Source organism: Salvelinus fontinalis, chromosome 2 (assembly GCF_029448725.1).
Source record: "Salvelinus fontinalis isolate EN_2023a chromosome 2, ASM2944872v1, whole genome shotgun sequence".
NCBI lineage: Eukaryota > Metazoa > Chordata > Actinopteri > Salmoniformes > Salmonidae > Salvelinus > Salvelinus fontinalis.
Genome location: NC_074666.1, coordinates 7107548 through 7134620, shown reverse-complemented (window position 1 = coordinate 7134620; position 27073 = coordinate 7107548). Strand labels below are relative to the sequence as shown.

At 43.2% G+C, this 27073-nt stretch overlaps 1 protein-coding gene across 1 annotated transcript in view; it reads left to right on the top strand.

Annotated features, from left to right (window-relative positions):
• LOC129810962 (SH2 domain-containing protein 3C-like) overlaps positions 1-27073 on the top strand; it is a 167579-nt gene that overhangs the window by 3638 nt on the left and 136868 nt on the right. The window contains exons 2-3 of the mRNA XM_055862000.1: positions 3996-5052; positions 26042-26081. Of these exons, the coding sequence (XP_055717975.1) occupies positions 3996-5052; positions 26042-26081 (1097 nt within the window). The remainder of the gene's footprint in view (positions 1-3995; positions 5053-26041; positions 26082-27073) is intronic.

The following is a 27073-nucleotide window of genomic DNA, read 5'->3' as shown; positions in this document are numbered from 1 at the left end:
CCTTACCACCTGGGGGCAGCCCGTCAGGAAGTCCAGGATCCAGTTGCAGTGGGAGGTGTTTAGTCCCAGGGTCCTTTGCTTAGTGATGAGCGTTGAGAGCACTATGGTGTTGAACACTGAGCTGTAGTCAATAAATAGCATTATCACATAGGTGTTCCTTCTGTCCAGGTGGGAAAGGGCAGTGTGGAGTGCAATAGAGACTGCATCATCTGTGGATCAGTTGGGGTGGTATGCAAACTCAAATCAAATCAAATCAAATTTTATTTGTCACATACACATGGTTAGCAGATGTTAATGCGAGTGTAGCGAAATGCTTGTGGTTCTAGTTCTGACAATGCAGTAATAACCAACAAGTAATCTAACCTAACAATTCCACAACTACTACCTTATACACACAAGTGTAAAGGGATAAAGAATATGTCCTCCACCCGGTCCTCCACCCGGCACAGCCAGAAGAGGACTGGCCACCCCTCATAGCCTGGTTCCTCTCTAGGTTTCTTCCTAGGTTTTGGCTTTTCTAGGGAGTTTTTCCCTAGCCACCGTGCTTCTACACCTGCATTGCTTGCTGTTTGGGGTTTTAGGCTGGGTTTCTGTACAGCACTTCGAGATATTAGCTGATGTACTAAGGGCTATATAAAATAAACTTGATTTGATTTGATTTGATATACATAAAGATATTTGAATGAGTGATGGTACAGAACGGCATAGGCAAGATGCAGTAGATGGTATAGAGTATAGTATATACATATGAGATGAGTAATGTAGGGTATGTAAACATAAAGTGGCATAGTTTAAAGTGGCTAGTGATACATGTATTACATAAAGATGGTAAGATGCAGTAGATGATATAGAGTACAGTATATACATATGAGATGAGTAATGTAGGGTATGTAAACATTATATTAAGTGGCATTGTTTAAAGTGGCTAGTGGTACATTTTTACATAATTTCCATCAATTCCCATTATTAAAGTGAGCTGGAGTTGAGTCAGTATGTTGGCAGCGGCCACTAAATGTTAATGGTGGCTGTTTAACTGTCTGATGGCCTTGAGATAGAAGCTGTTTTTCAGTCTCTCGGTCCCTGCTTTGATGCACCTGTACTGACCTCGCCTTCTGGGTGATAGCGGGGTGAACAGGCAGTGGCTTGGGTGGTTGTTGTCCTTGATGATCTTTATGGCCTTCCTGTGACATCGGGTGGTGTAGGTGTCCTGGAGGGCAGGTAGTTTGCCCCCGGTGATGCGTTGTGCAGACCTCACTACCCTCTGGAGAGCCTTACGGTTGTGGGCGGAGCAGTTGCCGTACCAGGCGGTGATACAGCCCGACAGGATGCTCTCGATTGTGCATCTGTAGAAGTTTGTGAGTGCTTTTGGCGACATGCCGAATTTCTTCAGCCTCCTGAGGTTGAAGAGGCGCTGCTGCGCCTTCTTCACAACGCTGTCTGTGTGGGTGGACCAATTCAGTTTGTCCGTGATGTGTACACCGAGGAACTGCAGTGGATCTAGGGTTTCTGGGATGATGGTGTTGATGTGAGCCATGACCAGACTTTCCAAGCACTTCATGGCTACAGAAGTAAGTGCTACGGATCGGTAGTCATTTAGGCAGGTTACCTTAGTGCTACGGGTCTGCTTAAAACATGTTGGTATTATTGACTCGGTCAGGGGAGAGGTAGAAAATGTCAGTGAAGACACTTGCTAATTGGTCAGCGCATGCTTGCAGTACACGTCCTGGTAATCCGTCTGGCCCTGCTTCCTTGTGAATGTTGACCTGTTTTAGACACAGTCTTCTGGTACAGCTGGTGCTCTCATGCATGTTTCAGTGTTATTTGCCTCAAAGCGAGCATAGAAGTAGTTTAGCTCGTCCGGTAGGCTCATGTCATTGGGAAGCTCTCGGCTGTCCTTCCCTTTGTAGTCTGTAATGGTTTGCAAGCCCTGCCACATCCGACGAGCGTCAGAGCAAGTGTAGGACGACTAAATCTTAGCCTTGTATTGACGCTGTTTGTATGTGTTGGGTACAGAGATGGGGTAGTCATTCGAAAATCATGTTAAACACTATTATTGCACACAGAGTGAGTCCATGCAACTTATTATGTGACTTGTTATGCAAATCTTACTCATTAACTTATTTAGGCTTGCCATAACAAAGGGGTTGAATCAGGCCAGTAAAAATACAGAACGTCATCAATTTTAAATGCAGGCTGTAACACAATGAAATGTGGAAAAAGGCAAGGGGTGTGAAAACTCTCTGAAGGCACTGTCTTTAAAATTGTATTTTTAAATCATCACTGTATGTTTTATAAATCACTGTGTATGTTTACTTCATGAAAATACGTTTTATAATTTCCCTCTCTGAGCCTCCTTTTGCCATTGTAATGCTCAGTCTGATCATGTGGGCGTGTTGATACAAATGTAAATATATTTACATATACAGCCCTGAATGGCGGATAGGATCGTAGACTCTAGAGCAGGGGTGTCAAACTCATTTCGCATCGTGGGCCACATACGGCCTAGGGAGATGTCAAGTGGGCCGGACCATTAAAATTATACCATACTCTGCTATAAATAACCAAAATATCATGTCTTTCCTTTGTTTTGGTGTAAAGAAGCACAAGAACATTAGGAAAATATTGAAATTTAATGAACTATCCTTTTACAAAACATTTCATGAAACACCTCATATTTCCTTAGACAAATGTGCAATTTACTTTTATCATTCACAAATATGCATTGCAACTGATCCCACTGATTGTACAAAGGCACAAAACTTTAATTGGTACTGAAAAATATAGTAATGCACTTTAAGATTAAATGAGACTTTTAAAGAAAGGAATTTTTAAACCACTTACACATACGCATATAAAATCTAAATGTAATCCCTGCGTACACCTTACAAACTAAGGAGAGTGATTTTAAATGTGTAATGAAGAAAGTGTTCGCCTGTCCTGTAAATCTGTAAACTTCATACATGAAACATACATACACATACAATACATACTGAACATTTATGGAGTTGTATAGGACGTGGTCCATTTTTCTTTGAAAATTCTACACTCCTTATCTACTTTTCTCCGTTTGGATAACGACATTTTGGCTAATGAGGGTGTAGCGGAGAGGTAGAGACCAAGGTATTAACAACGTCGTAACAAGCAGCAGATGGCGCATTGATACCGTCTGCTGTTTTCAGTCTGTCTCAGTGATGCGGCTTGTCTTCTACTCTGATGGAAAGAGTGCGCCCCTTAGCGGATAATCCATGAATTGCAGCGAATTAAAAATATTAATTCCATGTCTTTTATGCATTTTTTCCACTTTCAAATTATCCTGCGGGCCTGATCGAACCTCCTTGGGGGCCGGTTCCGGCCCGCGGGCCGTATGTTTGACACCCCTGCTCTAGAGCCTACCCTGCTTACCCCTTCAAAGTAGGAGAATACATATGCAAATATAAGATGACTGCTCATTGGTCAGAATAATCATATCAGATTGTGATGTCATGCTGTGGGCCAAAAACTCCATCCCACCTGAACAGGCTGAAATTCCAGCAATTATTTCCACAAATTTTTTCCTCTTACACTAAAAGGACATTCGCAATTTCAATTGTTAGTTATTTCGACCTCATAGTGTGGAAATATCTGTAAAAAAAAACAGTAAAAAGAAGTCAGCTCATAACCCCTCAGACAAGTTGTTTCCATTCCTGCCCAGTGTTTATATATTGTTCCCCTGAGGGGCTGTTCTGGATCTTACACCAACTCTGAATCTGAGCATGTTATATTGTTAACTTTGAACAGCTGGAGTTCTATAAAAAGAACCAGGCATTCACCTGCAATCCTACAACCCAGCCCAGGGGGTCAATACATTACATTCCACATTCTAAAACACTTGAGTGTTTTATGATGAATGAAACAAAACAGTCTATACAAAAGATAACAGACATATTACTAAGCACATACCAGGTTATTACTGTAAATGTATGACACATTGTATGTCTGCCTCTCCCCCTCAACAGGTTTCAAGTGGCTCGGGAGTCTCTCCAACCTATCCTTTCGTCGTGGATCATCGTCAGAGAAATCTCCCTCTAAGCCTGACGGGGGCAGAGCTCTGGATGTGGTATCCTCCCCCGACGCCGCGGAGACGTCTGTTGACGACATGGATATGACTCGTCCGCGCACCTCCAGCTACGCCCGCTCCAGCGACAACTATACCCACATGGGCACCTTGCCCCGCCTCCTCCTCAGGAAGAGAGACAAGAGTGGGAATTCTGTGAAAGGAGGAACCAAGAAGGGGGCGGGGCTGGGCAGGAGTCAGAGCCAGCGGCCGGCAGGGGACCATGTCTGTAGCTCTCCCCTTCTCACAGCTCTATCTAGCAAGCCTGGCTCCAGACAGGACCAGCCTGGCTCCAGACAGGACCAGCCTGGCTCCAGACAGGACCAGCCTGGCTCCAGACAGGACCAGCCTGGCTCCAGACAGGACCAGCCTGGCTCCAGACAGGACCAGCCTCGCTCACCTCTATCCAGCCAGGCTGGTCCTGGTCCAAAGACCCAACAGGCCCAGGGGCTGCCTCCCCTCCCCAGAGGGGGATCACTCAGTAGGAGTAAACACAAAGACCCACAGGCCCACTGTGAGGAAGGAAAACCACAGACAAGTCAGCTAATGTCAGCTCAGGCTGTGGGGTCTGCTACCGCCTCTACCGCTTCGTCACTTGTCTGTGATGACGTCCCTGAAGGGAACACATTCCCCCCTGATCAGGGTGTTCCATCTCCAGATACAGCATCAACTGGTGGGGCCAGAAGGAATCTTCCTCCTGTTCCTGGTCAGTCAGTTTCAATGTCCTTACAGAGACAGGTGACCATTCAGACAGAAGAGCCATCTCCAACCCCTAAGGTTCCTAAGAAATCCTTGCCTGGGACCCAGGTCACCCAGCATTGTGAGGAGGGCTTCCCCAGGGAGAGAGCTGATAACCTAGGGACAGACAGTAACTCCAGCTCCCTGCCTGAGATGGCCTCCTGTGGTTCTAGTGGAAGAGATCTTCAGAGGGAAACTCATCCTGGTGAACCTGTGAACAGGTGAGAGTAACCATTTCTTGAATTTAAACCAAAACTGGCATTGTGGATGTGATAAAACTGGCATTGTGGATGTGATAAAACTGGCATTGTGGATGTGATAAAACTGGCATTGTGGGATGTGATAAAACTGGCATTGTGGGATGTGATAAAACTGCCATTGTGGGATGTGATAAAACTGGCATTGTGGATGTGATAAAACTGGCATTGTGGATGTGATAAAACTGGCATTGTAGATGTGATAAAACTGGCATTGTAGATGTGATAAAACTGGCATTGTAGATGTGATAAAACTGGCATTGTAGATGTGATAAAACTGCCATTGTGGGATGTGATAAAACTGCTCCACTGTTTGTAATGCAGCTCAGCATAATCAGTATCCCTGATTGGTTACTTTCTCATAGATATAACTGCTGTGAGAGGGAGGGAGGGAAAGCATGACTAATTTGAGCTACCTCAGCCCATTCTTCAAGGAGTCCAACCTGAGGATCTGTGTCTAATGAAGTACAGTCGTGGCCAAAAGTTTTGAGAATGACACTAATATTAATTTCCACAAAGTTTGCTGCTTCAGTGTCTTTAGATATTTTTGTCAGATGTTACTATGGAATACTGAAGTATAATTACAAGCATTTCATAAGTGTCAAAGGCTTTTGTTGACAATTACATGAAGTTGATGCAAAGAGTCAATATTTGCAGTGTTGACCCTTCTTTTTCAAGACCTCTGCAATCTGCCCTGGCATGCTGTCAATTAACTTCTGGGCCCCATCTTGACTGATGGCAGCCTCTTATTCGAACTCAATCAGCATGACAGAGTGATCTCCAGCCTTGTCCTCGTCAACACTCACACCTGTGTTAACGAGAGAATCACTGACATGATGTCAGCTGGTCCTTTTGTGGCAGGGCTGAAATGCAGTGGAAATGTTTTTGGGGGATTCAGTTCATTTGCATGGCAAAGAGGGACTTTGTAATTCATTGCAATTCATCGGATCACTCTTCATAACATTCTGGAGTATATGCAAATTGCCATCATACAAACTGAGGCAGCAGACTTTGTGAAAATTAATATTTGTGTCATTCTCAAAACTTTTGGCCACGACTGTACAGTGCCTCTGTGTGGATGCCTCTGCGCAGACAGACTGATGACCCAGTTTTTTTAGTTTTTTATGAAGGTTACAGACTGTAAAATATCAGAAGTAAGCTCCCCTGGCCTTTAAAAGAAAATAGTGTGTCTGACTGTCCGAGGACATTCAGCAGAGATGTCTTGGGTCTGGGTATTTCACTTCTAGTATAAAGAAGAGTCACAGTGATTGGCAGTATCGAGGAACCTGTGGGCATATGTCATAGTGAAACTGAGTTCCTTGGATTATAATGATTTTCTTTGAAGAGCTACATTTTCCAATGTGGAACAACATATTCGACTTCTTTACGGGTATCAAATAAAATAAAAAATAAAAAAATATCACATTTCTTACACGCTTGTAGCGTCATACCCAAGAAGACTCAAGGCTGTAATCGCTGCCAAAGTTGCTTTAACAAAGTACTGAGTAAAGGGTCTGAATACTTATGTAAATGTGATATTTTCTCTAAAAAAATATATATATTTCAGTTTTTTTTCTTCTAAAAACAGTTTTTGCTTTGTTATTATGAGATATTGTGTGTTGATTGACGAGGGGAAAAACCAATGTAATCAATTTTAGAAAAAGGCTACAACAATCAAAATGTGGAAAAAGTCAAGGGGTCTGAATACTTTTCGAATGCACTGTACCTACTTATTAACAAAATTAACAAAAAGTTTTACAAAAAGGTTTACTTTACAAAAATAAATGTAACAATATTTTAAGACAATTAAATTCTCTACCAACAAAAAAGCTGTTAAAATGATAAATGTGAGTATATCCCTTAAGGCATTTGTGTAATGTGTTATTGTACACCCTAGCCCTGCCCATAGACCAACTGTCCTTTGTACACTAATTATATATTAAATCAAATGTTATTTTTTTAAATTAAGAAAGATTTGCTATATAAACTAAAGATAAAATAGTAACACAATAAAATAACAATAAGGAGGCTGTATACAAGGAGTACTAGTACCGAGTCAACTTGCAGGGGTACTGGTTAATCGAGGTAATTGAGGTACATGTAAGGCTGTATACAAGGAGTACTAGTACCGAGTCAACTTGCAGGGGTACTGGTTAATCGAGGTAATTGAGGTACATGTAAGGCTGTATACAAGGAGTACTAGTACCGAGTCAACTTGCAGGGGTACTGGTTATTCGAGGTAATTGAGGTACATGTAAGGCTGTATACAAGGAGTACTAGTACCGAGTCAACTTGCAGGGGGTACTGGTTAATCGAGGTAATTGAGGTACATGTAAGGCTGTATACAAGGAGTACTAGTACCGAGTCAATTTGCAGGGGGTACTGGTTAATCGAGGTAATTGAGGTACATGTAAGGCTGTATACAAGGAGTACTAGTACCGAGTCAATTTGCAGGGGTACTGGTTATTCGAGGTAATTGAGGTACATGTAAGGCTGTATACAAGGAGTACTAGTACCGAGTCAACTTGCAGGGGTACTGGTTAATCGAGGTAATTGAGGTAAATGTAAGGCTGTATACAAGGAGTACTAGTACCGAGTCAACTTGCAGGGGTACTGGTTAATCGAGGTAATTGAGGTACATGTAAGGCTGTATACAAGGAGTACTAGTACCGAGTCAACTTGCAGGGGTACTGGTTAATCGAGGTAATTGAGGTACATGTAAGGCTGTGGCAGTCATGAAATTTCATCAGCCGGTGATTGTCAAGCAAATAACTGCTGGTCTCACGGTAATTGACCGTTAATTAACATAGATACATTAAGCATCCTGCAAGCCGGCAAAACACAACAGCACAGAGCATAGCGTCCGTCACTCCCACCCCACTATTGCCCCACGAGGAAGTAGCAAGATATCAGGCCAGGGTGATAAGGTGACACTATCAGGCCAGGGTGATAGCTAAAGCACCAAAAACGCTCGCCACTGGGTCTGCGTCGCACCACAGGGCGGGCGTCATAGACACAGGGAATTTTCCATTTCAGTTCCTCCACCTCAACACTTAACGCCACCCCAGTAATCACTCCTTTCAAAGGCACCCTGCTCTGGAGAGCAAAGCAAGTCACAGGTCTTTTCACTAGTCGCGTGACGTGAATCTCCCTGCTCCACCTGGACAGAAGAAACACATACAATTGGGAAATGTGAACATTGCTACCCATGATGGTTCTCTTTTGGAACATATTCCCACCTATAAATACCTTGGAATTTGGTTAGATGATAATCTCTCTTCTAAAACTTTTTTATATAAATAAATATTTATCTGTCATCACAGCACAGAAAGGAAATTGTACAGGACACTTTTATGTCAGTTCTTGATTATAGGAACGTTTTATAATTGAAGTCGGAAGTTTACATACACTTAGGTTGGAGTCATTAAAACTCGTTTTTTCAACCACTCCACAAATTTCTTGTTAACAAACTATAGTTTCGGCAAGTCGGTTAGGACATCTACATTGTACATGACACAAGTAATTTGTCCAAAAATTGTTTACAGACAGATTATTTCACTTATAAGTCACTGTATCACAATTCCAGTGGGTCAGAAGTTTGCATACACTAAGTTGACTGTGCCTTTTAACAGCTTGGAAAATTCCAGAAAATGATGTCATGGCATTAGAAGCTTCTGAATGGCTAATTGACAACATTTGAGTCAATTGGAGGTGTACCTGTGGATGTATTTCAAGGCCTACCTTCAAACTCAGTGCCTCTTTGCTTGACATCACGGGAAAATCAAAAGAAATCAGCCAAGACCTCAGAAAAACAATTGTTGACCTCCTGTCACGATCGTCGTATGGGAAATGACCGGACCAAGGTGCAGCGTGGTGAGCGTACATTAATTTTTATTTATGAATGTAGCCAACAAAAACAAGAAACAACAAAAACGAACGTGAAGCTGACTAGGGCCATACATGACACTAACACAGACAACTACCCACAACTAAGATGGAAAAACAGGCTGCCTAAGTATGATTCCCAATCAGAGACAACGATAGACAGCTGTCCTTGATTGAGAACCATACCCGGCCAAAACATAGAAACAGAAAACATAGAAATAAAGAAACTAGAATCCCCACACTAGTCACACCCTGGCCTAACCAAAATAGAGAATAAAAGCCTCTCTATGGCCAGGGCGTGACAAGACCTCCACAAGTCTGGTTCATCCTTGGGAGCAATTTCCAAATGCCTGAATGTACCACGTTCATCTGTACAAACAATAGTAGGCAAGTATAAACACCATGGGACCACGCAGCCGTCATACCGCTCAGGAAGGAGACGCGTTCTGTCTCCTAGAGATGAACGTACTTTGGTGCGAAAGGTAGCAGATCAATCCCAGAACAACAGCAAATGACCCTGTGAAGATGCTGGAGGAAACAGGTACAAAAGTATCTATATCCACAGTAAAACAAGTCCTATATTAACTTAACCTGAAAGGCCACTCAGCAAGGAAGAAGCCACTGCTCCAAATCTGCCATAAAAAAGACAGACTAAGGTTTGCAACTGCACATGGGGACAAATATTGTACTTTTTGGAGAAATATCCTCTGGTCTGATGAAACAAAAATAGAACTGTTTGGCCGTAATGACCATCGTTATGTTTGGAGGAAAAAGGGGGAGGCTTGCAAGCCGAAGAACACCATCTCAACCGTGAAGCATGGGGGTGGCAGCATCATGTTGTGGGGGTGCTTTTCTGCAGGAGGGACTGGTGCACTTCACAAAATAGATGGCATCATGAGGATTGAAAATTATGTGGATATATTGAAGCAACATCTCAAAAACATCAGTCAGGAAGTTAAAGCTTGGTCGCAAATGGGTCTTCCAAATGGATAATGACCCTGAGCATACTTCCAAAGGTGTGGCAAAATGGCTTAAGGACAACAAAGTCAAAGTATTGGAGTGGCCATCACAAAGCCCTGACCTCAAACTTATAGAAAATTTGTGGGCAGAACTGAAAAAGTGTGTGCGAGCAAGGAGGCCTACAAACCTGACTCAGTTACACCAGCTCAGTCAGGAGGAATGGGCCAAAATTCACCCAACTTATTGTGGGAAGCTTGTGTAAGGCTACCCGAAACATTTGACCCAAGTTAAACAATTTAAAGACAATGGTACCAAATACTAATTGAGTGTATGTAAACTTCTGACCCACTGGGAATGTGATGAAAGAAATAAAAGCTGAAATAAATCATTCTCTCTACTATTATTCTGACATTTCACATTCTTAAAATAAAGTGGTTATCCTAACTGACCTAAAACAGGGAATTTTTACTAGGATTAAATGTCAGGAATTGTGAAAAACTGAGTTTAAATGTATTTGGCTAAGGTGTATGCAAACTTCCGACTTCAACTGTATATGCCTGGATCAGCATCAGTACTGAAGAAATTAGATGCAGTGTATCATGCAGCATTGCGCTTTGTTACTGGTGCAAACTTTTGCACACCTCATTGCCTTTTGTACACTTCGGTTGGCTGGGACTCCCTGACTTTTGGAAGGACCAGACACCTGTTGATATTTGTCTATGAAGCTGTCTTACAGAAACTTCCTAATTATCTTAACTCAAAAATCCAGTGGTCAAACAGTGTTTATCAGACTGGGTCACAGGACATGCTAGTGCTAGAGATACCCCTGATTCACTCTGAGTTAGGCAAAACAGCTGTCACGCTGGTATAAAGGATTTGGAGACAGGAGCAGGAATACACAATAGGGGTTTTTAATACACCCAAAACAAACACGTATACAAAAACACTGGGCTGTACTCAAACAAAAGAGGAGGGTAAACCTCGTTGACCGACACGGGACGATACCCGTAATACATAATATATAAAGCATGCAGCATAACAGCTGCACCAACGCATAGGTACTCACACCACCAAGGGACATGGGAACAATAACCGACAAAGACAGAGGGAACAGAGGGCACATATATAACATACTGATCAGGGGGAATGGGAACCAGGTGTGTGTAATCAGACAGTCCGGGGTTGATGATAATGAATCCCGTTCAGTGAAGCCTAGAAGCCGGTGACATAGACCTCCGGAACTGGTGAACAGAATGAGCAGCAGCACCGGGGGGATCCGCGGCATTTGAATATCATGCTCCACACTCATGGAATGAATTGCAGAGAGAACTCCAGTTAGATGTTTTGGTGCTTGTAAGACAGTTTAAATGCATAAAATAAACTGAGATTATTTTTTGTAATGTGTTTTTCTTATAGCAGTTTATTTATTTTAATCGTTTTAATATCCATCTTGTAAACATTATATGTTTTGATTTTGTTTGGTTTTAAATTCTTATTAATTGCTGTGTTTTTATTGTTGTTTCACAGGGCCCAACTGTAAAAGAGACTCTGTCTCAGCGTGTTCCCCTGTTTAAATAAAGGTTCATAAACACAAAATCATCAGAAGTCCACTTGGAGCTACCTTCTCCGATTTGAACAGTACCCAACTTATGTTCCGCCCAGCCTGAGACTACATATGGATCAGCCAAAAGGCATGGATCCACTTTCTCCAAAAATGTCACTCCCACTGGGCCCGAATCATCCTTTGCATGACCATAGGGAAAAAGCTCGGACTCGGAGGTCTTCACCACACCTGCCACCACAGGTCATTCATCCTCACTCTCGTCAGGTTACATTTCTGAGCCATCAGAGACAGCAGAATATGATTTGTACTTGGCTCTTCTCCTTCTTCCTAACTGTCTATAAGACCGTCTATCCATTCACCACACTCATGCTGTGCCTTCATCCACTGTATTGCTTGCAGAGCTTGCACTGATGGTGTTTCTCTTCTATCTCTGGCCTCTCCATGCTTCTCTTCTATCTCTGGCCTCTCCGTGCTTCTCTTCTATCTCTGGCCTCTCCGTGCTTCTCTTCTATCTCTGGCCTCTCCATGCTTCTCTTCTATCTCTGGCCTCCCCATGCTTCTCTTCTATCTCTGGCCTCTCCATGCTTCTCTTCTATGTCTGGCCTCTCCATGCTTCTCTTCTATCTCTGGCCTCTCCGATCTCTATCCTCTCCGTGCTTCTCTTCTATCTTTGGCCTCTCCGTGCTTCTCTTCTATCTCTATCCTCTCCGTGCTTCTCTTCTATCTCTGGCCTCCCCATGCTTCTCTTCTATCTCTGGCCTCTCCATGCTTCTCTTCTATCTCTATCCTCTCCGTTCTTCTCTTCTATCTCTGGCCTCTCCGTGCTTCTCTTCTATCTCTGGCCTCTCCGTTCTTCTCTTCTATCTCTGGCCTCTCCGTGCTTCTCTTCTATCTCTATCCTCTCCGTGCTTCTCTTCTATCTCTGGCCTCTCCGTGATTCTCTTCTATCTCTGGCCTCTCTGTGCTTCTCTTCTATGTCTGGCCTCTCCATGCTTCTCTTCTATCTCTGGCCTCTCCGTGCTTCTCTTCAATTGTTACACCTTCTCCACGAAGATTCTCGTTATCCAGGACCCATGTCTCCCAGCGATGAGGTGCCAGCTTCTATTCCAAGTCTATAGTTCTGAACTTCCGTCTTCACTAAATACAGCGATATCATTGGTTCATTTACTCACCCAAATCCATTCAAGGGGATATCATTGGTTCGTTTACGCATCGGAATCCATTCGTTTCCACTCGACTCTCAACGGCGCGACATAAATCAGCAATTTGGACACCAGGCGTGTCCATATAGCCAAAGATGATGGATATACTGACCAACTACATGTCTCTCCATCCAAACAATGGGAGTTGTTGTCCACAAAGCGACACGGTGTGCTGTCTAGCTCCTGCCTATCCTTTCTCTGGATTGGTGGATACATCTCATTATTGGGCTCCCGAGTGGTGTAGTGGTCTAAGGCACTGCATCTCAGTGCTAGAGGCGTCACTACAGACACCCTGGTTCGAATCCAGGCTGTATCACAACGGGCACAATTGGCAGTCCCATAGGGCAGCACACAATTGGCCCAGCGTTGTCTGGGTTTGGCCGGCGTAGGCTGCCATTGTAAATAAGAATTTGTTCTTAACTTATTGCCTAGTTAAATAAAAAATGGTGACCCTTTTTTGAATATTCGACCAGGTTTGTTGACGTCAACCGCCTGTACTCAATGGAGAGAGATGCTATGCTACTAGCCTCATCATGAATATGCATAGCCATCTCTAGACAACTCCGATATAACTTTTTTTCTCAAAGTTGCCAGGATGTCAAGTATCCTACTTATATCAGTATACCAGTAACAACTTAAGCATTACAAAACATATATTAGATCAAATAAACCTCACGTAGCAAATAAGAAATTACTTTTTTTTGTTGACCAAATTCGACACTCATTGAACTCCATACAAAAACTCCTTGCTTGGTGGGCAAAACAACGAAAAAACGCCACCTGCTGGAGGGAGACAGATTTTCTGCTGAGTTGGGCCTGTCTCTTCCTCTCTGGTGTAGCCTCGCCGGTAAATGGGTGGTGCTGTCGTCTCGAGCGTCCACTGTTCACTATTCAAACCCGATTTAAACGGCCGGTCACTTGCAGAAAGTTCCCGGGGAAAAGAGGAAGAGAAAGTTGAGGAATTGATTCGTGTACAGCTGAACTCTTCGCGAACCATGGTTGGGTGAGAACAACTCTCAATTTGTTTTAGAAGTCTATGACATCGCCTCATTTCTGTGATTTAAATGCATGGCTGTCGAATACATTATTTTGTCATTAGGCTAGACACAGAGAGCCCCCTTATTGTCAGAATCAACCTGGGCTCATTTCACAGTGGTTTCAGCGCGAAGACGCTAATATTTGTGTAAACTCTTTGCAATTGTAATCTGTGGGTGTCACTGAGTAGGCTGATATCCATTTCATGGATACACTCTTCGTAGATAAGGCTGTACATGTGCATAATGATGTATGCCCCCAACGCAATTATGCAGTCTAATAAATCCACAGTGGGATTAGAAATTAGTTTATTGTCAAATTAATTACTTATTGTATTTATTTAAGTTATATAACAACATTCCAAACTTGTTGACCATTATCTAGTCCAAATGTGAAATTATTCCACTATTTGTTTCCGTTTGGATCAGTTTCAATTGTGGACGTTTATTTTGAAGGCGAACTGCGAATTCAACAATTGTTTACATTATAATTATTATAAGAATTATAATATTCATTATTATTATATATTTTACAACACATACAACATATCACACTAACCCAATAACAACATGTAAACTCATGACGCAAAATTGTTCTCTGTTGTCCTATTTTCACTCGATGTTATTTCTATATTTTTCTTTCTTTGCATATCACATTTTCATCCAAACAAAACATACAAATACCAATGTTCCATACCGTATATGGCAGGGCTGTAACGAAATGTAAAGAACAATAAATAAATAAGTCGTTAATATTATGAAGTAGGAGTCATGATAAAATGGCCAGCAGTTTCTTGTTATATACATTATAACATTACATTTGATTGATTAGTGTAATGATTTTGTATCAATCATTTGGTATCAGTACACACAATTATTATTAATCACATATTATAAATAACATATATTTACCTCTGTTTTCATTCACTCCAAGACAGTCACTTCAAACTTGGCCTTTAATAACACTCCATTTACATTTGCAATAGTTTTCTCAAAGTTGACAGTGTTCATTGACAGTCTTTGTCTCTGTCTCTGTCTCTCTGTGTCTCTGTCTAAAAGGGTCATGCAATAAAATGACCCTTTTAGCAATGAGAGTTTGTGACCAGAGCATGGAAGCGTCTGGTGTATTTTCTGGGAGGTTCATTTCCAGCAAGATAAAGGCTGCATATGTGTGTAATCCGTTTTCTATTGCTCCTTGAGATACAGAAAATACTACACTATTGTGGTTAATCCTTATTGTGGCTAATCCTTATTGTGGCTAATCCTTATTGTGGCTAATATAGCTTCACACAGGTTGTTTAGTGTGTGTGTCTTTTTGTCTGTCTGTGTGTATGTGTTCATGCATGTGTGTGTATGTGTTCATGCATGTGTGTGTATGTGTTCATGCATGTGTGTGTATGTGTTCATGCATGTGTGTGTATGTGCGCATGCATGTGTGTGTGTGTATGTGCGCATGCATGTGTGTGTGTATGTGTGCATGCATGTGTGTGTATGTGCGCATGCATATGTGTGTGTGTGTGCGCATGCATGTGTGTGTATGTGTGTGTATGTGTTCATGCATGTGTGTGTATGTGTGTGTATGTGTTAATGCGTGTGTGTGTATGTGTTCATGCATGTGTGTGTATGTGTTCATGCATGTGTGTGTATGTGTTCATGCATGTATGTGTATGTGTTCATGCATGTGTGTGTATGTGCGCATGCATGTGTGTGTGTATGTGTGCATGCATGTGTGTGTATGTGCGCATGCATATGTGTGTGTGTGTGCGCATGCATGTGTGTGTATGTGTGCATGCATGTGTGTGTGTATGTGCGCATGCATGAGTGTGTATGTGTGTGTATGTGTTCATGCATGTGTGTGTATGTGTTAATGCGTGTGTGTGTATGTGTTCATGTATGTGTGTGTATGTGCGCATGCATGTGTGTGTATGTATGTGTATGTGTTCATGCATGTGTGTGTGTATGTGCGCATGCATGTGTGTGTATGTGTTCATGTATGTGTGTGTATGTGTTAATGCATGTGTGTGTATGTGTTCATGCATGTGTGTGTATGTGTGTGTATGTGTTAATGCATGTGTGTGTATGTGTTAATGCATTTGTATCTGTCATTGACACTATATGAGAGAGAGAGAGGAAATATGGGGTTGTGGCCATTAGGAAAAATGTGTTTCTTCTTGCTCCCCCAGAACAATAGGTCTATACTTGCTTTATGTTCTTTTCCTTATAACACAACTTACTGGAATACATTCGTCAATAATATCTGTTGGAAAAGGGTTTGGTTATTACAACGCTAATACCTGCTTGTTAACAAGGTCAAAGAGGTCTCTTTCAGAATTATTCAGAAGTATTACCTACAGTAGCAAATCATTCAAATCAACATTAACTGTACTTCTTGTGTTGGGCATCCAGAAACACTTTTGCGTTCATTTTGGCATCATCTACATGTAAAGAGATTATGGCAAGATATTTCTATTTTTTATCATTCATAATATTCTTGATGACTTTTGTTGTTGTTTATGGGAGAATGTGTTGCTCGGTTTCCTTAATTATAATAAGGATCAAGTAAAACAATCTTACCTCTTAAATGTAATTGTGCTAATGGCAAAATGTCTGATTCATAAAATGTCAATTGACTAATAAAAATCCCAGTGTTCCATGTTTTCTATAAGGACTTCTAGCAGGACATTACGACCAGTCTACATTCTTCCAATAAGAAAGCTGTTAAAACAATCAATACGTGTGTGTCAATGAAGGTCTCTGTATAATCTGTCATTTGTTGTACCCCCTAGCATATATGTTGTCTGTCTGTTTATATACTTCCTGTATGTATACTGGTGTTTTCTGAAATAATATATATATATTTTTTAACTCTCTGTCAAAAACCCATAAAAAACGAAACAAGGGGTTGGGGCCAGGCCGGGGGGATAGTCTACTGTCATGTTGTAGCCTAGGCACCCTGTAGTGGGAACTATATCTGGACTATAGTCTAGGATTTCCCTCCTTAATTAGCTTTAATGGTGGGCCGTACATTTAAAATATATATATATATATATATATATATATATATATATATATATATATATATACGTATGTGATCTGTCCAAATAAATAAAAAATCCACCACCATTTTGGGATTTTCGGACAATTTAGGATGTTGCACACTACGTTCAAAAACACAACAAATTGTCTTCTATTAAGATGGTACGCATATTTTTCCTTTTTTTTCTCCAGACAGCCCGCCATTAAAGCTAGTTAAGGAGGAAAATTACGCCTATGTGGCCTGAATGGAGGATGCTTTATGTATGAGCCGGTCCATGGGGGACACGAGTGTATTACCGGGAATGCACATACATTCTATCTAGACTATAGTGCAGATCTATCGCCCCATATTGGCTGCCTAGTCCTGCTGTGTCTGTGGAGCTGTGAGTGGTCTGGAACTTGTCCTCGTTTGCTTTCCCAAGCTACAGTCTACTCTACTTCCATTTCTGAGGCATGATCGGGCTGTGATTTAGCACATGGATTGTGTTACACAGGGTTGGTGTGTCTGTGTAGGCCTGTGTCTGTTTGTGTGTGTGGGACCATTAGTTCAGCTCTGTGACCGTGGGAAGGGATTTAGTGTACAGCACCATGTTATGTATGGACACTTCAAAGAGATCACACTAATGCTCTTTACTCTCTCTCTCTCTCTCTCTCTCTCTCTCTCTCTCTCTCTCTCTCTCTCTCTCTCTCTCTCTCTCGCTGTCTCTGTCTCTGTCTCTGTCTCTGTCTCTATCTGTCTGTCTCTCTGTCTCTCGTTCTGTCTCTCTCTGTCTCTCTGTCTGTCTCTGTCTGTCTCTCTCTATCTGTCTCTCTCTCCACTTTTCCCTCTCCCTCTCTATCCACTGTGAATTTGCCTAGGATTTAAGGATCCAATATAACTGTGTGTGTATGTCAGTCTGTGTTGGTGTGCGACCTCCGTGTGAGGGTGTGCACGTGGGTGCATGGCTGCGTGTGTGTTTGAATTGATCACTACATAGAACCAAGTCAAAACCTTTGAATAGCATTCATAGCCTGTGACTGTACTGGTCTGTTAGTGTGCCTGTTGTCTCCAACAAGCCTTCTCTACCCAGTACCCCCTGTTAATCCTAGTATTATATCCAGGCAGGATGATAACTCTCCCCAGTACCTCCTGTTAATCCTAGTATTATATCCAGGCAGGATGATAACTCTCCCCAGTACCTCCTGTTAATCCTAGTATTATATCCAGGCAGGATGATAACTCTCCCCAGTACCCCCTGTTAATCCTAGTATTATATCCAGGCAGGATGATAACTCTCCCCAGTACCCCCTGTTAATCCTAGTATTATATCCAGGCAGGATGATAACTCTCCCCAGTACCCCCTGTTAATCCTAGTATTATATCCAGGCAGGATGATAACTCTCCCCAGTACCCCCTGTTAATCCTAGTATTATATCCAGGCAGGATGATAACTCTCCCCAGTACCCCCTGTTAATCCTAGTATTAAATCCAGGCAGGATGATAACTCTCCCCAGTACCTCCTGTTAATCCTAGTATTATATCCAGGCAGGATGATAACTCTCCCCAGTACCTCCTGTTAATCCTAGTATTATATCCAGGCAGGATGATAATTCTCCCCAGTACCTCCTGTTAATCCTAGTATTATATCCAGGCAGGATGATAACTCTACCCAGTACCCCCTGTTAATCCTAGTAGTATATCAAATCAAAATCAAATCAAGTTTATTTTATATAGCCCTTCGTACATCAGCTAATATCTCAAAGTGCTGTACAGAAACCCAGCCTAAAACCCCAAACAGCTAGAATGCAGGTGTAGAAGCACGGTGGCTAGGAAAAACTCCCTAGAAAGGCCAAAACCTAGGAAGAAACCTAGAGAGGAACCAGGCTATGAGGGGTGGCCAGTCCTCTTCTGGCTGTGCCGGGTGGAGATTATAACAGAACATGGCCAAGATGTTGAAAATGTTCATAAGTGACAAGCATGGTCAAATAATAATCAGGAATAAATGTCAGTTGGCTTTTCATAGCCGATCATTAAGAGTTGAAAACAGCAGGTCTGGGACAGGTAGGGGTTCCATAACCGCAGGCAGAACAGTTGAAACTGGAATAGCAGCAAGGCCAGGTGGACTGGGGACAGCAAGGAGTCATCATGCCCGGTAGTCCTGACGTATGGTCCTAGGGCTCAGGTTCTCCGAGAGAGAGAAAGAAAGGAAAGCTTTGACTATGTACAGACTCAGTGAGCATAGCCTTGCTATTGAGAAAGGCCGCCGTAGGCAGACATGGCTCTCAAGAGAAGACAGGCTATGTGCACACTGCCCACAAAATGAGGTGGAAACCGAGCTGCACTTCCTAACCTCCTGCCCAATGTATGAGCATATTAGAGACACATATTTCCCTCAGATCACACAGATCCACAAAGAATTCGAAAACAAATCCAATTTTGATAAACTCCCATATCTACTGGGTGAAATTCCACAGTGTGCCATCACAGCAGCAAGATTTGTGACCTGTTGCCACAAGAAAAGGGCAACCAGTGAAAAACAAACACCATTGTAAATACAACCCATATTTATGCTTACTTATTTTAACTTGTGTGCTTTAACCATTTGTACATTGTTACAACACTGTATATATTTAATATGACACTTGTAATGTCTTTATTGTTTTGAAACTTCTGTATGTGTAATGTTTACTGTTAATTCGTTTTGTTTGTTTCACTTTTGTGTATTGTCTACCTCACTTGCTTTGGCAATGTTAACACATGTTTCCCATGCCAATAAAGCCCCTTGAATTGAATTGAATTGAATTGAATTGAAAGAAAGAGAGAAGGAGAGAATTAGAGAGAGCCAAGATTTTCAAAATGTTCATAAATGACAAGCATGGTCAAATAATAATCAGGAATAAATGTCAGTTGGCTTTTCATAGCCGATCATTAAGAGTTGAAAGCAGCAGGTCTGGGACAGGTAGGGGTTCCATAACCGCAGGCAGAACAGTTGAAACTGGAACAGCAGCAAGGCCAGGTGGACTGGGGACAGCAAGGAGTCATCATGCCCGGTAGTGTCACGTTCCTGACCTATTTCTGTTAGTTTGTTGTATGTGTTAGTTGGTCAGGACGTGAGTTTGGGTGGGCATTCTATGTTTTCTGTTTCTATGTTGGTTTAAGGGTTGCCTGGTATGGCTCTCAATTAGAGGCATGTGTTTGGCGTTTCCTCTAATTGAGAGTCATATTTAGGTAGGTTGTTTCACAGTGTTCGTTGTGGGTGGTTGTCTCCTGTGTCAGTGTTTGTCGCACCATACGGGACTGTTCGGTTTGTTTGTACATCGTTCCTTTTGTGTAGTCTATTTTCCCTGTTCGTGCGTTTTTAGTGTTATATGTAAGTTCGTATAGTTCAGGTTTGTCTACATTTGTTTTGTTATTTTGTTAATTATTTCAAGTGGTTTCGTTTCGTGTTTTTCCCGTCTTGTTTTATTAAAATTATGTCATCACAACCCGCTGCGCCTTGGTTCAATCACTACTCCTCCTCTTCGGTTGTAGAGGAGGAGGAATACCGTTACAGGTAGTCCTGACGTATGGTCCTAGGGCTCAGGTTCTCCGAGATAGAGAAAGAAAGAGAGAAGGAGAGAATTAGAGAGAGCACACTTAAATTCACACAGGACAGGAGAAGTACTCCAGATATAACCAACTGACCCTAGCCCCCCGACACATAAACTACTGCAGCATAAATACTAAATACAGCATATATCCAGGCAGGATGATAACTCTCCCCAGTTCCCCCTGTTAATCCTATTATTATATCCAGGCAGGATGATAACTCTCCCCAGTTCCCCCTGTTAATCCTATTATTATATCCAGGCAGGATGATAACTCTGCCCTGTACCCCCTGTTAATCCTAGTATTATATCCAGGCAGGATGATAACTCTGCCCTGTACCCCCTGTTAATCATAGTATTATATCCAGGCAGGATGATAACTCTGCCCTGTACCTCCTGTTAATCGTAGTATTATATCCAGACAGCTGTTTATCGTTGTATCTGATTGGGGATCATATTTAGGTAGTCATTTCCCTTTTGTGTTTGTGGGATCTTGACTATGTTTAGTTGCCTGTCTGCACTATTTTGTATAGCTTCACGTTTCGTTTGTGTTTATTGTTTTGTTTTGGAGAGTTTTCAGTTTATTAAAAATATGTGGAACTCTACTCACGCTGCGCCTTGGTCTCACTCATACAACGATCGTGACAGAAGATCCCACCAAAAATGGACCTAGCAGCGTGTACAGGAGGAGTTGACTTGGGAGGAGATCCTGGATGGAAAAGGACCCTGGGCGCAGGCTGGGGAGTATCGCCGTCCTAAAGAGGAGATAGAGGCAGCGAAAGCAGAACGGCGACGATACGAGGAGATAGCTCAACGGAGCAAGCACGAGAGGCAACCCCAAGAAAAACATTTTGGGGGGGGGGACATGGAGCAGTCGGCGGAGCCGAGGAGTGAACCAGAGCCAGTCTGGGAGTCGGATGAGGAGCTCGACGCAAGATTCTGGAGAGAGGTGCTGGCGTTGAGAGGGCTGCAGAGCGGGCGTGCTGAGGTGCGTGTCATCAGCCCGGTGCCACCTGTACCGGTCCCACGCATCAGGTCTCCAGTGCGCCTTCACAGCCCAGTGCGTCCTGTGCTAGCTGCCCGCACTTGCCGGGCTGGAGTGAGCATCCAGTCAGGAACGGTTGTGCCAGCTCTGTGCTCTAGACCTCCAATGCGCCTCCACAGTCCAGTACGTCATGTGCCTCCTCTCCGCACTCGCCCTGAGGTGCGTGTCATCAGCCCGGTGCCACCTGTACCGGTCGCACGCATCAGGTCTCCAGTGCGCCTCCACAGTCCAGTACGTCCTGTGCCTCTTCCCCACACTCGCCCTGAGGTGCATGTCATCAGCCCGGTGCCACCTATACCGGTCCCACGCATCAGATCTCCAGTGCGCATCCACAGTCCAGTACGTCCTGTGCCTCCTCTCCACACTTGCGGAGAGGAGGCACAGGTGGCACAGGTGGCACCTCTCCGCACTTCCTCTCCGCACTCCAGTGCGCCTCCACAGTGCGGAGCTTCCGGCGACGGTTCCCAGTCCAGAGCTTCCGGCAACGGTTCCCAGTCCAGCGCTTCCGGCGACGGTCCCCAGTCCAGAGCTTCCGGCGACGGTTCCCAGTCCAGAGCTTCCGGCGACGGTTCCCAGTCCAGAGCTTCCGGCGACGGTTCCCAGTCCAGAGCTTCCGGCGACGGTTCCCAGTCCAGCGCTTCCGGCGACGGTTCCCAGTCCAGCGCTTCCGGCGACGGTTCCCAGTCCAGCACTTCCGGCGACGGTTCCCAGTCCAGCACTTCCGGCGACGGTTCCCAGTCCAGAGCTTCCGGCGACGGTTCCCAGTCCAGAGCTTCCGGCGACAGTTCCCAGTCCAGAGCTTCCGGCGACTGGTCAAAAAAAAGGAACTTTAGAAAAGACAGACGCAAGGGGAAACCCAATGATAGGCTTGACGAACAAAACAAACTGGCAACAGACAGAAAACACAGGTATAAAAACACAGCGGATAATGAGGGGAGATGGGAGACACCTGGTGGGGGGGTGGAGACGAGCACAAAGAACAGGTGAAACAGATCAGGGTGTGACAGCATGTCTGTTTAGTGAGTCTGCCAGATCAGAGAAAGTAGTAATGACCAGGGATGTTCTCTTGATAAGTGCGTGAATTGGACCATTTTCCTGTCCTGTTAAGCATTCAAAATGTTACGAGTACTTTTGGGTGTCAGGGAAAATGTATGCAGCAAAAAGTACATAATTTTCTTTAGGAATGTAAGTGTAGTAAAAATATAAGTTGTCCAAAATATAAATAGTAAAGTAAGGAAAGATACAAATAAAACTACTTAAGTAGTACTATAAACTATTTTTATTTGAGTATTTTACACAACAGATCTTAACCATGGTAAACGGGTGGCCTAACGGGTGGCCTAATTTTATTGGCTGTGCGTGAACAACCAACTTATCTACCACAGCAGTAGGACACTATTCGTTTCTATGTCTTTGTACATTTTGTTTTAGATAGAGAGTTAGAAGTGAAGGATAGAAGAGAGTAAATAGCAGCGGGCCAGATGTGAAACCATCTTATAGCTCTATGTGTTCACAGTAGGCAGCGGCTTAGACCACTAGACCACCCTAGGCTATAGTAGGAGACTTTATGGGATAGTAAGAGTGATTGATGACCACTGAACCATAGACGGAACCCCAGCTGGGACTATGTCTTTCTTAGTGTTTGTCTGGTATGCAGTGGCGAGTTTAGCATGTCAATCTTGGTGGGGCAAACTCAACAACAACAAAAATGTACATGCATGCCAGCAAAGCCACTACACAACACTAAACAATACATTCATTGCACTATAACAGTGGCAAACAGTGCTCACAAACTGTTAGGCCCTACATAAAGCTGTCCCAACAGCAGAGCTTTCTTTTCAGCACCATGGAGTGAATCCTTACCTCTGCTACACCGGCATACCAGCAGAGCCTTGTCTGGCAGCGAAACAGTTCATTCAGCCTCATTTACTGCCTTTCAAAAAACATAGCTGGTATGGCTGATTTGCTTAAACAAATGGGATTTCTACTGACAATTGAGATGTACGACGAGTTGGTAAGAGGCAATCCGTAATTTCGATTAAGACATTAATGAGTGAGCTAGGACGAACATAGCCAATATCACTATTGAAATGTACAGCGACAGAATTCATAATCCAGGCTGCATCACATCCGGCCGTGATTGGGAGACCCACAGGGCGGTGCACAATTGGCCCAGCGTCGTCCGGGTAGGCCGTCATTGTAAATAATAATTTGTTCTTAACTGACTTGTCTAGTTAAATAAAGGTTAAATACAATTTAAAAAATAACATAGGCCGTTCTTACAGTATTCTCCCTGTACACCAAGTCAGAACTGTACGATAAATTAAGGAGGCATACAAGCAGACAACGAAAGCTCTTACAATATTCTATGATTACATTTCTCTAAAACAGGCTATAGGCTACATGTGCCAGAACAGTAGGCTAAGTTTTGAGGGAGAAAGAGACCAAATTATTATGGTGAGGCACATGGACTACTAACATCTTACTACACAACATACACTTAGTATTACTTTTTTAGCTATAGACTGTATACATATCTCCCAGGGGGCAGCATTCAACATGTAATGTGTACTTTTGGGTGTCAGGGAAAATGTATGGAGTAAAAAGTACATAATTGTCTTTAGGAATGTAGTGAAGTAAAAGTAAAATTTGTCAAAAATATAAATAGTAAAGTAAAGTACAGATACACAAAAAAACTACTACTTAAGTAGTACTTTAAAGTATTTTTACTTAAGTACTTTACACCACTGTAACTGTACCAGATAGGGGGAGACAGGGCAGACGGTGAAAAGATCGCCAGGTGGAACCCAAGCAGCAGTGCAGCAGGCAACGGGAGTAGGTGTCACACCCACTTGGGAGAAGCTTTTTTCGGGAGGCAGATTCATTGTAGAAATTCCCAGCTAACGTAGCTAGCAAGTCTCTGTCCACCATTTTTTTCCATGTGGAAAAGGAAGTTGTTAGCTAGCTATATCTCTTCAGTTTCGGCGAATGGTCCTTTACGACGTCCAAACGAAGTTGTCCTGTGGTTGTTGTATTTTGGAGATTTGCGAGGAGGATGTCTTCTGATGTGATCAATTCAAAAATATTGTTTCTTATTGAGGTAATTTACATTTGAAGTGTCCTGGCTGCTTATCAGTTCAAAATAGAGATGAATCCAGTGGCTACTGTATTGTAATGACCTCTGCACAGAGGGAGGGGGCTTCAAAGGCCTCTGTATTTGGTTGGGGGAGGCTATGAAACTCTCCTGTCATAGTTGGGCTGAAGGGCTTTGACACCTCTCACTTCACACCTCAGTGCTCATTGAAGTTGCAGACAGATCTGTTCTGTCCTAGCAAGCTTGGTAGCCTTTTAACTTAGCATTCAGTCTTTATAAAGTAAAATATATCATTGTACTTGATTGATTCTTGGCTTTAAAAGTAGCTTCAGAATGAACACTACTCACTCTGCCCTTGAACAGGCAGTTAACCCACTGTTCCTAGGCCGTCATTGAAAATAAGAATTTGTTCTTAACTGACTTGCCTATTTAAATAAAGGTAAAATAAAATAAACTCAGTTCCAGGTCGCATGGTGTTTTCAAGGTTCTTGTGCTTGTTTTGCTGGTCGTTGGTTTGCCAGTGCATTTACTGTGTAGACCTTGGAAATAAGAATCTTTGGTAGCAGTAGCATGTCATTTTGTCCAAAATCAGGTTGTAGGTTTGTAGTTTTGATTTGGAGGGAAGGTTATGTTGTGGTAGGTAGTATCCTGTATATGTCCAAGTTATATAAACTCAAAATCAATATTTTTGCCTATGATGTGGAATGTAGTCAAGCTCCACCGTGGGGCCTTTATAAAATTCCCAGTCAAGATCCATGCCTCCACCACAAGGCCTATCAGATTCCCAGCCCTGCTCTGTTCTGTCATGGGACTCTTTGATCTTGTTTCACCGTGAACATGTGCAATGTAGCTCCGCCATAGGGCCTTTGCAATGTAATGTAATATGACTGACTGGGCATACAACTCCGCTGTGGGAACCAGGACATTTAAACTGTGTGTGTGTGTGTGTGTGTGTGTGTGTGTGTGTGTGTGTGTGCGTGTGTGTGTGCGTGTGTGTGTGCGTGCGTGTGTGCGTGCGTGTGTGTGTGAGTGTGTGTGTGTGTGTGTGTGTGTGTGAGTGAGTGAGCGTATGCATGTCCGTGAGTTTTTGGCTGTGTGTATGTATGTGTGAGCGAGCGAGCGAGTGTATGCGTGTGTGTGGACTGTGAGAAATAACAGGGTTTTGGAACTTTGTCCTCAGTGGACATGTAATTACCCTCTCTGATGGGCAGGGTTATATGATCTAGCTGCGCTGTGGGGGCTACAGCTGCGTCGTGGGGCCTATAACGTATGTCTCCTCCCAGCTCCACCGTGGGGCCTTGACATTTGGTCTCTCTCTATGCAAAGTGTGAGTTATGTGGTAATGTTCTGGAGCCCTTGAGAATTGAGGGCTCATACTCCTCCTACACGATGATGCCTGATATGTGATCTCTTATCCCCTGATGTAAAGCATGTTAAACACCCTGTAGCACTTCCATGGGGAATATGCTTATTGTATATAGCACAGTATAGGGTTATCAGTCTACATTCTGCACACATTGGACTAATAATATATTGATACAATTCTCTCTGTCCTCTTCAAAACAGCCACATGGACCCAACAGACAGCCAGGATGAATATGTCAAGGTAAGACATCTGTTTTTCTTATCCCTCGTGTCTGTCTATCTGTCTATGCTGGTTCTGCTAGTGTCAGTGGCCCTACTCAGAAGGCCCAGAAATTGCTTCAGCAGTCCACACAGCATCTGAGAAAAGGAAGGGATTTGGAGATAACAGCCCATGTAAGCAGTGGTGACCAGTTAGTAAGAGCGTCAAGAAAAGAAAACAGGAAGCGGATATATCTTCTTTAAGAAAACAGCCCTGATGTTGGAAACAGACATCATTATGTTGTCATCCAAAGTCACAGGGATTTATTTTCCAAGCTACAGTGTATCTATAATATATAATATATATAATATAGCATACAATATTTTACATGCAGCAGGTTTTTAGAGGACCAAAGAGTTTGGTCTGCTTTGTGTTTTCATTTCTGCCATGGAAAACATATTATGATACTTGGTACCGTCCTAGCCCTCCCATTTAGTGTCCGTGTGAGTTGAATGTGTTGATATTTTTAGTGGGGTTATAGGGGACCAGGCCAGTAGGTAGGTGTGGTTCTGGACCAGGCCAGTAGGTAGGTGTGGTTAAGGACCAGGCCAGTAGGTAGGTGTGGTTAAGGATCAGGCCAGTAGGTAGGTGTGGTTCTGGACCAGGCCAGTAGGTAGGTGTGGTTAAGGACCAGGCCAGTAGGTAGGTGTGGTTAAGGACCAGGCCAGTAGGTAGGTGTGGTTAAGGACCAGGCCAGTAGGTAGGTGTGGTTGGGTTATAGGGGACCAGGCCAGTAGGTAGGTGTGGTTCTGGACCAGGCCAGTAGGTAGGTGTGGTTAAGGACCAGGCCAGTAGGTAGGTGTGGTTGGGTTATAGGGGACCAGGCCAGTAGGTAGGTGTGGTTCTGGACCAGGCCAGTAGGTAGGTGTGGTTAAGGACCAGGCTAGTAGGTAGGTGTGGTTAAGGACCAGGCCAGTAGGTAGGTGTGGTTAAGGACCAGGCCAGTAGGTAGGTGTGGTTAAGGACCAGGCCAG